We start from the raw sequence: 14,417 nt of genomic DNA on the forward strand, positions 1-14,417 counted from the left end.
TGCTGTCTATCAGTGATTAATGCTACAGGCCGAGATTGTATCCCAAAGACATCACCCCAGTGATGTAAGACATCTGTCTGTGGTTTGTTGCATCTCCTCTTGCTTTTTGCTTTTCATGTCCAAATTCCCCGTATACCTGACTGCATAAGGAAACTAAACAGAGTGAGTGAGAGAGAGAGAGAGAGAGAGAGAGAGAGAGAGAGAGAGAGAGCACATATTTACTTTTCTACTTGAGTCTCGCTGTATGACTCAGCGAGCTGATCTTGACCATGTCAGTAAAGGTCAAGGTTAGCCAGTAAATTGGCTCTAAGCAATCAACCCTCTTGCTAAGCTTTCGCTGTGGCTGTGCTTTCATCTTTTAGGGGGGGTTTGATGAGGTCTGGCCACTTTCATGCTCTGAGCTTCAGGTATCTGTGATGCAGCAACTACAAAGAGCAGCTATAGAGGAGTCGTGAGACACACACACACACACACACTTTAGCAATCCCCCACCGTAAACCCCAACAATAATAAAATAGCACACATAAACAGGCACACGGAAGTAAGTCCCATGACCATTTGAAAAAGCATTGGGCACAGGAAAGTTCAACCAGTTAGATTGTAAAGTGGGCATATAGTAATTTTCTCAGTTTTTACAAATGTGGTAGTGTTGACTGAATTCAACAAGCTCAACCATGTCCTTACAAGAAATGAGTACAAACAATTATGTATTACTTTTATTTATTGGAAAGTAAGTGTCTAATGGTGCTTTTCCATTGCATAGTACCCCATGGTTTGGGTCGGGTCAGCTTACTTTTGGGGGGTTTTGCACTGGGTGCAGTACGTAGTACCCAATACTTTTTAGTACCACCTCAGTTTGGGTTCCCAGCGCCAATTGAGCTGATACCAAAACATGACATGAAAACACTGTAGATCACTGATTGGTCTGAGAGAATCGTCACTACCAGCGCCATCGCTATAATGTAAAAGATTAGCTTTACCTTCATGCTAGCTTGCGCTGTCTCAAGTAAACCTGTTTTCATCTGTGCTTTGCTGTAAGTTCCCAAACTCCTTTTTAGCGATGAAAAACATCCACAGGTTGGGAATCAGGAATACCATAACAGTTTTTCAGACTTGCAGTTGTAGCGGCACATTTGCGACAAACGCCACAAACGTACAGAAACTGTCATGTGAGAAAGAGGTAGTGATAAACGCGATGTGCAAACATTTGTTTGTGCTGTTCAATTTAAATTGTGTGGCGGACAGGGAAATAAATGAATGTTTGGAAATGTATAGCATTCCAACAATGCTTACACTTGTATGATGTCACAGCATACATATAACGGCACGCCTATAATACCTCCCATTCCGAAGTGTTACTTAATTCAATGGAAAAGCTAACCAAAATAAAGTGAGATTAGCTAAACCGACCTAAACTGTGGGGTACTATGCAATGGAAAAGCGCTATAAATACCTACAACCAGTATTTGGTCCCAAACTAGTTGATATTATTAGGGATGCCCCGATAACAATTTTCCAATATTTGCATCTCTATTATGTTAACTCCAAACCTGTCACTCAAACTCCCTTAGTTTGATTTTATTGCATTTTTTAAAAGGTTTAAATGTTTTTCTTTATTTTTGATGTTTATTTATATTGCTATAACATCATCATGGTTTTAAACTGTAGACATTTTAGTAACATGTTTCCACAAATTTCAAACCACATTTAGAAGGCTCATATAATATTTAAATTGACCTCCTGAGGTTGACAAACATTTTCTGAAGGTTACGTACTCTATTCATGGAAAATGTCAATGGTGTGTGTGACTTTACATCAAATACTCAAGGACACGCAACATGCCTTGTCTATTCGCATCTATTCACGACAGCTGTGAACGTGTGATCCAACAGGAAGCCCCCGGACACCTGTCACCCCCAGTCTCCCCTTCAGAATGTGTGGCGACGTGCTTGGGGCCACTTCAGCGGGGGCTGGTCATTATGTGATCTGAAGCTTGTATAAGCATGTGGCTAATATAAGAAGAGGCTGAGAAAGACGTTATTTAAAGCACACAAACACTTCTAGTCATTTGAAGCAGCTGCCTTTAAAATAACTCCTCGTGTATGTGTGTTTTAAACAGGTGGAGATTGAAAAACTGGACTATCATCATTACCTCCCTCTGTTCTTTGACGGTCTATGTGAGACAGTTCACCCTTATGAGTTCTTTGCCCGCCAGGGAATCCATGACATGCTGGAACATGGTGGCAGTAAGATCCTCCCTGTTGTCCCACAGCTCATCATACCCGCCAAGAGTGAGTGTCATTACTATTTTAGAAAGCCTTACTTTTTAGTACTGATTTAAATTTTATATATTGGCCAAAATAAGGCACAAATATAATATAAAGTATTCTATAGTAAAGTAAACTTTATATTATAAAGTCTGGTCTACTTTGCACCTTATACTGGCCAATAGGGATGCGACAACTTATTGATGAATCGATAATAATCAATTATGTAAATGGTGTTCAATGAATGTCATTATCAAACTATAATGGTACATTCACACAAGGCAAAGGCGTTAACGCTTGACGGAAGGCTTGTCTCAAGCGTGGCCAACAGCCAATCACAGTGGCCGCAACACATGCTCCAGTCTTGAATAAGCGTAATTGGCTGGCTTGCACTAGGTTACTTGCATAAGAAGATCTAATTGGCTGACCAAAAGGTTTTTAACCAAAAGGTCAATGTTCAAATTTAAACCAAAAGGTCAATGTACTTGAATGGTGCAATCAAAGCCTAAACATCAGAATAAATAACAAGTTGCTGACGCACGCGTTGGCGCTTGAAAAGTTGAGAAATTTTCAACTTCTGCCGCGAGCATTTGCAGTGACGAAACGTTGACGGATCCACAATTCAGTTCGACAACACATGACGTCACCCATTAAAAATAAATGAGAAGCATTAGCGCTTACGCCCCGTGTGAATGTACTGTAACAGTGCCATAGTTAAAAATCACAAAAATAAATTGAGAAATCCTGGAGGGATTGAAAAGAAATTTGATAATTTACTCACCCCCATGTCATCAAAGATTTGTATGTCTTTCTTTGTTCAGTCCAGAAGAAATTAAGTTCTGGAACATTCCAGGAAACATCATAATTTAATGTCATAACGGGCGGAGACAGAACTAGATATCGCACGATCATCATGTGAATTTGCGAGACCTCATGGGTCCTCGTCACTTCAGCACGCAGCTGCTCTGCAACAAATACGGAACTGGTGGGTATTGGCGGAGTGTGGAGCCGTAACGCAGCATAGCTGTAACGCAGCGGAGCCGATCTGCAGCCACTCCGCAGTTGGTGGAAATCCGGCATAAGTGTGGAGAAAGAGGAACGTTCCGATGTTGTTGTATGTTGAATAATACAAATGAATGCCTTTGTGTCAGTTTATTGTTTAAAAAGGACTGCAAGTTTGCATTTCAAATATGTAACGCGTGACCCATTTGTAATAGGTAAAGGTCACGTTGGTGTATCAAACGGTCAGTGCAAGTTGAGAAGTACATTTTTTAAGAAAATGATGATCGTTTCGCTAGATAAGACCTTTATGCCTTGGTTGGGATCGTTTAAAGCCCTTTAAAAGCTGCATTGAAACTGTAATTTTAAACTGCGTTGAAACTGGAAACCGTTGAGGTAAAGTCTAAAATATGGAGAAAAACCCTGGAATGTTTTCCTCAAAAAACGTAATTTCTTCTCGAGTGAACAAAGAAAAACAAACATGAAGCTTGGATGAACTTGGATGACATGGGGGTGAGTAAATTATTGAGATTTTTTATGAAAGTGGAGTATTCCTTTAACGAAAAGCCATCATTTCAACATCTAGGTTAACTATAGACCTAATATAGTCCGGCTATGAGTAACCCACTTTTACCAAAAATAAACTTGAATTTGGTTAGATGTCGTTTTTCACGAAATAATTTGTGGGATATATCTATCATGTAAGCAAAGTCATCAGTGATTATAAAGTCAGGGGTTATTTATTTTATTTAGAGAAAAGTATTTGGCGCACCCTATTTGGTATCTACATTTAAGATAACCAACTTGCTTGCACAAAAGACGTGAAATTTTAATTTCTTTGAGGTGAGGATTACCTGTAACAAATGCTGAGTGTCCCACTTGTTTCTGCCCTTTGCACAACATTACTTGCAAAACATGTAAGTTTTCCTTAATAATGAGCCACAGCAATGTTTTCTGCTATTTCGGACTAAAATGGTGTTTGTTTTTCAAGTAATTCTGTGTTTGCGTCTCACCACCTCGCACATTCACACACGTTCTCCTAATTCATTTTTTTATTCGCATGGTTTTATTTTTAGTCACAAATGTGAAATGCTCACACTGTGGAGCCTTGAATATAAATACACAATTATGGTTCTTGATTACTTTTTGCTTCTTATTATTCCTATCTAATCAAAATACTCAGTTTAGTTTAATCTCATTTCCTTGTATTGACATACATATATGCTACTTTATATTGCATTTCTCTAACGCTATTCGTTCTTTTCTGTAAGTCATGAAACCATTTGATTGTTTTCTATTTGTGTGCTGTTCAAGTGTTTCATTTCAGTTTAAAAAGTTTAAAATCTTTCTTGGTGCACGCCATCTGTTTTTCAACGAAAAACATTACAAGATGAAGCCTCACAGCTTGGGGGGCGTAAAATATACATTGAAATGTTCACAAATTGAGGACATCAGGATGAACTGTGAGTCTATAGTGAGCTAGTTATCCTTGTCCAGACAAGCAGAGCTATAGCTTCATAAATCTGGCTTATATGCAACGGTGACACCTCTTAGAATAGAGGAAAGAATGAATAAAAATGTGGAGGAAAGTGCTACAAGAGAAGAGACTGAAACACAATGACCTGGCAAATACAGAATAGGCCACAATTAAAACAAAAGGTCAGTGTTCTCGAATGACTCAATCAAAGCCTAAACAGCTAAATAAATTTTGATATTTACACTAACAGACATATAACTAGAGCTTTGATTTTTACCAACGGTGCTTTCATCATGTAGATAAGAGTGTCTTTATTTCTTTCACAGGAATAGTTTCTGATATATTTATATTGGGAGTTAAACTAACTCAATTACTGAAGCATCTAAATGTCGTGCACCTGTGGTATTTAGAGAAGGAAAGGTATATGAGGTCGTTCATTTTTAGAGCCTAATATGGGGGAGGAATTAATGGTTCCTTTAGAGAGATTTAGAAACAGATCTTCACTCTTCCAGCGGAGTCACACGGTATGAATTATTGAACACAGCTTCGGTGCAAATGTCACACCGCTGGAAAACAGTGTGCAGTGTTTATTAGGTAATTAGAATTTCATAGTGTTTCATTCAGGTAAAGGAAAGCATGCAGGAAGTAAATGAAATGACTTGAAATGAAAATACAGCTGTCACTTAAAAACAAACACATTCGCAACAGCTGCAAATTATACTGTTGATAAACATACAAGCTGTATCCCAATTCGCAGGCTGGGTCCTTTGAAGAAGGACGATGATTTGTTCTTTGAGGTCGCAGCCTCCAAAGTCTGTGAAAAACTGAAATGAGACGGTCTAGCATTCGGAAGATTCATAAGTTGCGTCACCTGCTGTACACGCCCATTATTTAAAATAAAATAAATATGGAGCTAAAAAAATATTCATTTATTTGAGAAAATATGACACTGATGTAGATGAAACTAACCAACATATCAAATTAATCAACCTTAGAAATATACGAAACATACACAGAATAATATTAATACAAAACAAAAACTTTTAATAAAAATGTGGTAGCACTTTACTTGAAAGGGTGTTCATAAGACTGACATGAAACTTTCATATTCATGACACATTTATGACAACTGTCATTAAGTGTCATTTGTTCAATTATGTAATTTTTAATGCAAAGATGACATTTTTTGAGATGACAGCTTGACATAAACCAATACATCATAACTTGTCATGTTAACTTGACATTACCAAGACAACATAACTGACCAATTTTTACCAGTGATACAAATTGAATTTTTATTAAAATGTCATTAAGTGTCAATAGTCTATCATATAGTTTTAAAACAGCATCATGAATATTTTTCTTGACCTCAACTACAGTCGTAAAAATATAATTTGTCATTAAAATGTCTTTAAGTGTTAATACTCTGTCATATAGTTTTATAACAGCGTAATGATTTTTTTAACCTCAACTACAGTGGTACAAATTTAATTTGTCATTAAAATGTCATTAACTCTTTCCCCGCCATTGACGAGATATCTCGTCAATTAAGAGAAAACGCTTCCCCGCCAATTACGAGATTTTCCGTCTTTCCGCAATACCGCTATTATCCACCAGGTGGCGCACTTCCGAACTTTTTAAAACCGGAAGTATTGCCCTATGGCAAGCTGCTGCATGTCCGTGTCTGTTTTAAAGATCGCTCTGAATGGGATCTCTATGGAAAGTCCGTCATAAAAATGGAATTATCTCTGCTTTTTGCTCAAAATATGGTATTTTTGCAAAAACCTACCCATATTCAAAAGCTGATTGCAAAAGAACCACTAAAGGTAGGATGAAACGGTTTTTTTTGTTTGAAAGCAGAGGGTCTGTTCTTTCATTTGGTATATTGTATGTTTATATATTTAAAGAAGAACATTTTCTGGAAGGCATTAAACTTTGGTGAAAATCATGAAAAACGCTGGCGCTGGCTGGCAACTTTTTTTAAAAACGCTGGCGGTGAAAGAGTTAACTGTTAATACTCTGTCAAATAGTTTTATAACAGCATCATGAATATTTTTCTTGACCTCAACTATAGTGGTACAAATATAATTTGGCATTAAAATGTAAAATAATGGGTTAAGACATGCAGCGTTGGGTCCATATAGCTGGAAAAACAGTTATTTACATTAAAATAATTAATTTAATTAATTAAAGTTTTTTCTTCTATGTCAGAAAATGCCAGAACCCTCTGTGTGAGGAACAACAAGTTATGTAAGCTGTCAGTTTTTTATGTATTGTGCACATACATAAAGTTAAGTATAATCTTTTGTCGTGTCTATTGCATTTTGTTAAGGTTTGTAAAATTATTTATACCTTGTATACGTTATACCCTGTATACTGTTACAGGGATGCAATGAAACACGGGATATCATAGGATGAGATGGATCCATTCGTTTTATCCTTCGCAGCCCGGAGAAAAAAGGACACATTTTAAGGTCGCATTGCAAGCAGCCTTCAAATTGGGACTTCTTTATGTTTTACTAGCATTCAGTCGTGCTGCTGTGACACAATCGATCTTAAAGTGCAGACTTCGGAGGTTGCAGCCTCACAGCCACAGAAAGTCTTTATCTTCCTGCGTTGTCAGCGCAAAACACATAAATGTGTACTTTGAATGCTTTGGCAGAATGCATGAAGTGTTAATGTAACTGTTAGGGCTGTTAATTTAACATGTTAATTAGAGTAATTAATTATAGCATTTAATTAATTATAATGTATTTAATTTTGTAACACATTTATTTAACACACCTGATCGAGCCAGTAGCAATGAAAGTTTATCATTTCACATGCTTTCAGGCCTTGCAAAAAAGTGCAAAACAGATGCAGTACTCACAGGGTGGCTGTGTGTGCGCACACCAAAAGCACGTGCCTGGAAAGCCGCATCTCAAGGCTTCAGACAATAGTAAAGAGAGAGCATGCAAATGCTAACTGAGTTTGTATTTTTTGCGCTTGAATCATAGATTGTAAAAAAAATGGATGTTGTGTCTGTGATGTTACCCATAGGTTTGTGAAGAGCTTTTTTAAAGCCAATAGTTGGCGGTCTTGCCGTTACCATCTTGGTATCGCGTCACACTGCATCACTCGCAGATAACCGAAAATGGGTAAAGAGGCGGGACTTGGGTAAGCTGAAGTGGTTGATTGTTGAAACCATGCTCGTCTAGCTCGACGGTAGTGACAGCAGTTCACCCGTCACTCAAGTAGCCACGCCCTTAATTATGCAGAACTTTAAGGCTTAACATAATTTAAACGGATGACTTACAAAAAAAAATCACCCCCTCAAAGTTGTCATGAAGGGCAAAATTAGCTATATAGACCAAAATCACTTTTTGTACCAATCTGTAAACATTTTATTTCTGCTGTAAATTTGGGCATTTAAACATGCGGGTCTATGAGAATATACTCCTTTTTGAAGCCTGCCTCTAACGGGCCGCCAATGAATTGCAGTTTAAATCAATTCCGTGTTGGCTTTACGGAAAGTTGCCCATTGGCTTGAACGGACATATTTACGCATAATTATCTAATTATATAAATGATTTTTGATTGATTTTGATTATTTAATTCAATTTCTGTAACTGAAAACTACAGAACAACCTGAAAAACATGAAAAGCACTGCTTAATTTATTCAATTTTAGGGGTAATTTCTTCATTTACATGCAAATATATATGTGTGATTAAATACAAAAATTAGATTCATCTGCACATCATGTAATTAATTACATTAAAAAATGTCATCGCTTCACAGCCACTTGTTTATGTGGGAATGCATGGCAATATCTAGAGCAGGGGTTTTCAAACTTTTTGTGTGTGTGGACCACTATGTGTAATCAAAAATTTTCGCGGACCACCTCATAATACTCATAATAAAATATGTCTACACAAAGTCCTGAATTAATCTGTACCTCTAAATAGGCTTACTAGCACTTGGATATAATCAACATATCTAAACCTTTGGCAATTTTAGGATATTATTAATCTTCAGAGTTTTCAAGTCCACTTTTCAGAAAACATTTCAGAAACGCGAGATCAACAAACTAACTGGACATTAAAATAATAGCAGGCCTTATTCTTTCCATTTATAAACATTTTGTTTCATATACGTTGCTCATAAAGGCTATGAATGAATTAATGAATTCTTTATTTCGACCAATTAAAAAAAATTAATTAAACAAAAGACAGCAACACATGAAATATCCATCAATAAAATAAAATATATTAAAATAAAAACAAGTTGTCAAAAGGAAAAGCCATTGGAGTCCATTTGCCAATATATCAATATAGGCCTGCATATTCTTAAGTTTTTTTTATATATTTTTTTATTATTATTTTTTGCCTTTACACGGACCACCTGCAGTACCCTCACGGACCACTAGGACCACAGTTTGGGAATGTCTGATCTAGAGCAGGGGTTTTCAAACTTTTTGTGTGTGTGGACCACTATTTGTAATCAAGAATTTTCGCGGACCACCTCATAATACTTATTATAAAATATGTCTACACAAAGTCCTGAATTAATCTGCACATCTAAATAGTCTTACTACCACTAAAACTATAACTGCTCATCACATCAGTACAACAGGTTTCTTAACCTTATATCATAATTATTTATACATATTCTTAGTGTTGGGAAAGTTCACTTTCTACATGAACTAGTTTAGTTCACAGTTCACAAATTTTAAAATGAACTAGTTCAGTTCATAGTTCATATTTGAAAATGTTAAACTAGGTCACAGTTCCAAAAAAGAACTAATTCAAGTTATTTTTCCCATATTATTTTTTTAAATGATTGCCATTATAGCCCATATAGAACCACCAAACAGCAATTATTTGATCAGTTTTAACACTGAAGCTAAATGCGTCAGATTTCATCTTCATGTCCAACTTTAAATCCTTATCCAACCAGGGTTTACATTAGCGTTGACTGTCTTTTAATTTTTGTATTTGCTTACACATACCTTGAAAGGCTAGCTGGGTGGGGGTCGCACCCCGGGCGAGAAGCGCTGCGAGGCATTGCGTGTTTGACAACTCAGGTATTGCACTCCACACGTGCACGTTAAATAGCGTGAGCTTAGTCAAAGTCTATTTCAAGATCCGGAATATGGGTTAGCAGCCTATGTTAATCGTTAACGATTTAGGACAAATATGATGTTATTTAATGTTAAACTATTTGAGTTGCGCGGCAGGAATTTCAGCAGCGTCTGTGTTGTTGTGATGACGCATGCAGCGTGACTGGTGAACACCGAGTGGTGGCGGTGTTGCCAGATTGGGTGTTTTTTCCGCTACACATTAATGCCTGTTTACAGTGTGGTTTTAGTCGGGTTTTCGCCTGGAAGAATATACAAATCTGGCACCCTATTGAACGACGTTAAACTGAGAGAGCGTGCCGTTCACAGGCACCAGAATGAATGAGTTCACAGTAACGTTTATTAGGCAGCAGTACACGTTCGCCCAAAATATGAACGAGTTTGTATAATATACATATTCTTATTTTGCCTTTTCACGGACCACCTGCAGTACCCTCACGGACCACTAGTGGTTCGCGGACCACAGTTTGGGAATTGCCGATCTAGAGGATCTACTCTTTAGGCTTAACTGCTGAGTCTTAGTCATTTATTTAACCATTTCAACTGCCAAACTGCATGCACAGGATTGTAGGATATCATAGAGACCCTTCCTTAAAAAAACTAGCAGATGGAAGCACCTTGGTAAAAACAGGATTTTTTACACATGTTGGATTCAGACAAGCTTTGATGCTTTCCCAGCTGCCAACAGGGAGTCTTACCAATGCTAGCCAACAAGTGTCTATCGATACTGCCTGCATTCCTACTATTTAGGTATTGTGTGGACTTTAATTATATTTAATATATGCATAGGGAGGCAAGGTCTCGGATCCACCCACTTCCAGCAGTGGGGAAAAGCAGACCCAAGGCAGAGGAGGGACATGATCCAAGCCGAGGTCCGATACCTGGAGGAAGAAAAGCGCAGGTCTAGGGCCGTCGAGCTTGGAGCGCAAGGTGCCTGGACAAAGTGGGACCTGCCAAAGCGAAAGGTCACGTGGCCTGAGATCTGGAGACTGGAGCCCTTTCGCATTTCTTTTCTGCTCCGTTCAGTGTACGACACTCTTCCATCACCAACAAACCTCCACAGATGGGGAATGAGGGAGGACCCATTGTGTAGGTTATGCAGAGGGAGGGGAACAATGGCGCACATACTGGCAGGATGCAAGACAGCTCTTAGCCAAGGAAGATACAGGTGGCGCCATGACAAGGTTCTTAGTGCACTGGCTGAGATCTTGGAGCGGGAGAGGCAGAAAAAGCGCCAGCCCAGTACAAGGCCGGCAAGATCTATTCAGTTCATCAGGGAAGGGGAGAAACCATCAGCACCCAAGAAGACTAAAAAGAGCCTCTTGCAAGCAGCACAATCCTGGGAGATGAGGGTGGACCTGGGAAGGAGACTAGTCTTCCCCCAGGTTGTGCAAACACCGCTGAGGCCGGACATGGTCTTATGGTCTGAAGAGGCAAGGAAGTTAATTATGATTGAACTGATGGTCCCATGGGAAGACGGGTGCGACGAGGCCTATGAGCGGAAAGCCACCAAGTATCAGGACCTTGTTGAGCAGTGCAGGGCCAAAGGGTGGCAGACCTGGCTATTCCCGGTTGAGGTCGGGTGTAGGGGTTTCCCGGCACAGTCTGTGTGGAAGACGCTCACAGCTCTGGGCATAGCAGGAAGGGAGAGGAAGGCAGCTGTCCGTAGGTTGGGTGAGGCAGCAGAAAGAGCATCGTGCTGGCTCTGGAGTAGGAGGGAGGAGCTGAGCTGGGGGCCAGGAGGAGATGGGCAGTGACTGGCCACCACTGCAGACCCGCCAACTGGAGGGTGTTGTGGTTCAGGGTCGAAACACCCTGTGAAAGTTGGACTCCACCTGACGACATCTTCTCCTGGCTGAAAGCTACAGTCACTTACTACAGTCAGTGGCAGAGTTAGATCGCATCAGTATAGATGTATTCAATAGTAATTATAATTTAAACCAGTGGTCGCCAACATTTTGCCCGCGGGCACCAGGTTGCCCGCACAGAGTCTGTGAGTTGCACGCTAAAGCGCATTCTATTAAAGGAGGGGTGCATGATTTTTGAAAAACACTTTGGAATCAGGCCGAGTACCAAAACACACTTGTAGCCAATCAGCAGTAAGGGGCCTGTCTACTAACCGACATCGTTGCCTGGGTTGCGTATGTGTGGGGCGGGTCTATCAAAAGAAGGTCCAGATTCTATTGGGTTAGGGGCGTGTTTTTGTTTAGGTGATTTCAGGTGTCAACATTGGCTTTTAGAGATTATGCAATTGAATAAATTGAATTTCTTGTATATTGCTTGCAAAAGTTATAGACACAGGGAAAAACCACAAAACGGGGGGTTGTAGTAAAGGGCTGTGACATATCACATTGTGCAGATTTTTTTACATGCCATAATGATTTTAAATTTGTGCCTTTGTTGTCTGCAGATGCTCTCAACACAAGGAACAGGCAGGTGATCTGCACCACACTTAAGGTTCTGCAGCATCTGGTTGTATCAGCAGAGATGGTAGGCGAGGCGCTGGTCCCGTACTACCGACAGATCCTTCCCATTCTGAACATCTTCAAGAACATGAACTGTAAGCAGCAAACCACCAACCAAAATCACATTTTCTTTTGGCTGCTACAAGAGCTCCCAGACCGATCTGACTTTAGGGAACATAATGGGGCGATTTCCCAGACAGGGCTGGGTAGTGTTATCTCGATCGAAAACAACTTTGCTCTGACATATCTTAAACTATATCAGTGTGATGACCAGTAATGTTTATTTATAAATTATGCTTTTAAAATTGACGTAAATGTCCTAATTCAACTAAAGTCTAGTACTGGCTTAAGCTAATCCCTGTCGGGAAAACCGCCCAAATATCACAGTATGTTTGTAAATAATGATTATAATATTATTACATGGCTTGTTGGAATGCTTTATTCTGATTGGCCAGTCGCGACATTTCCAAAAGTTTGATATTCCCAGATAACAACCACTCAAAACAAATATGGTTTTATTACACAACAATGAAATATAAATATGGCTTTTAATAACATATATGACATTGTATTTACAAATGATGAAACCAGATTGTTTGTTCGTGACTTTTGAACGTCCTATCTTAAAACTAAAAGTAAACAGGTTTTCCTCATGGAAGGTCTGCATTCATTAAAAATGAGCAAATCTAATATTTCATATCAATATTCAGGATTCACACGGGTCCTTGAAATCCCTGAAAAATTGTGAATCTGGGGAAAAAAATTCAAGGCCATGGGAAGTTTTTGAAAATATACATACATTGATACAGGTCATTGAAAGTGCTTGAATCTATTTTATGCAAGAAGTTTTCTGGAAAAAAATCCATATTATTTCCTGTTTAGTGTAGGATCATATCATAAAAATTCTACACTGTTTAAGCACACGTGCGAAAATGTTTGACAAATGAAAACGTCTCGGGTTACGTACGTAACTGTTGTTTCCTGAGAAGGGAACAAGGCGCTGCGTCTCCCTTGCCATAATTACTGCGTCTTTGTAATGCCGTCTTTGGCAATATTTCAGATAGCGATATACTTCCTGGCTCCCGCGTCACCCTGTCTTTGTCGTTAAGCCTCACCGTTGGTTGAATTTGATATACACATTCAGACACACTTACCCTTGGAGGCGTCTCCAAAATGTCACCGCAGTGACGCAGCACGAGTTCCCTCGAAAGGGAACTGTAACATTGTGGGTCCTATTTTAACGATCTGAAACGCAAGTGTGAAGCAAGTGACTTTGTGGGCGATCTTGGGCGCTGTAGAAATAACTCTTGCGCCAGGCGCAAATCATTAAGGGGTTGGTCTGAAGTAGGTTCATTATTCATAGGTGTGGTTTGGGCGTAACCTCAAATAAACCAATCAGAACGTCATCAAACATTGCCTTAAAACGCAAGTGCGCAAGTTCCATGGCGGGTTGCTATTATTATGACGGATTTACCAGGCGCACGCCAGGAGCGGTTCACAGCCGAGGAGACCAAAGTTCTTGTAAGAGCAGTCAAAGACAGAGAAGTTGTTTTGTATGGGGATGGGAGAAACCCGCACAAATCAGCGTAGGTTAAACAGGCGTGAGAGGAAATAGCCACAATTGTCTCATCAGCTGGCATCCCCAGGACGTTGCGCAAAGTGCTACAATGATGTCAGGAGACGGGGGAATCCCAAGCTTGCCAGCATAAATCGGGCACGCCGTGTAACGGGAGGTGGATCTGCCTCCACACATTACCTGACGCCAGCAGAGGACATCGCTGTGTCCACCCTCACCGCTGAAAGTGTTGAAGGCGGTTTGGGGGCTTTGAAATCGGACCCAAGAAACACAAGCAGTCCAACCACAAAGTACTCTTACAAATCAAGTTCACATACATTAAGGTTTCTTATGAAAACATTTGAATTATTATTTACATAAAATAAACATAATACAGCCACACAACAAACTTATGAAAATATTTTAATCGTTATTTGCATGAGAATTTTTTAACGCAGCCACACAATAAATAAAAACTATCACCACAATGCTCACCACAATGATTCCCTTATTTCGTGTGTTAATATTTTTTATTG

At 39.3% G+C, this 14,417-nt stretch overlaps 1 protein-coding gene across 1 annotated transcript in view; it reads left to right on the top strand.

Annotated features, from left to right (window-relative positions):
* Window positions 1–14,417, top strand: part of pacrg (PARK2 co-regulated) — a 156,019-nt gene that overhangs the window by 71,659 nt on the left and 69,943 nt on the right. Inside the window, exons 3-4 of the mRNA XM_065288271.2 lie at window positions 2,120–2,291; window positions 12,272–12,421. Of these exons, the coding sequence (XP_065144343.1) occupies window positions 2,120–2,291; window positions 12,272–12,421 (322 nt within the window). The remainder of the gene's footprint in view (window positions 1–2,119; window positions 2,292–12,271; window positions 12,422–14,417) is intronic.

Source organism: Paramisgurnus dabryanus, chromosome 17 (assembly GCF_030506205.2).
Source record: "Paramisgurnus dabryanus chromosome 17, PD_genome_1.1, whole genome shotgun sequence".
NCBI classification, from domain to species: domain Eukaryota; kingdom Metazoa; phylum Chordata; class Actinopteri; order Cypriniformes; family Cobitidae; genus Paramisgurnus; species Paramisgurnus dabryanus.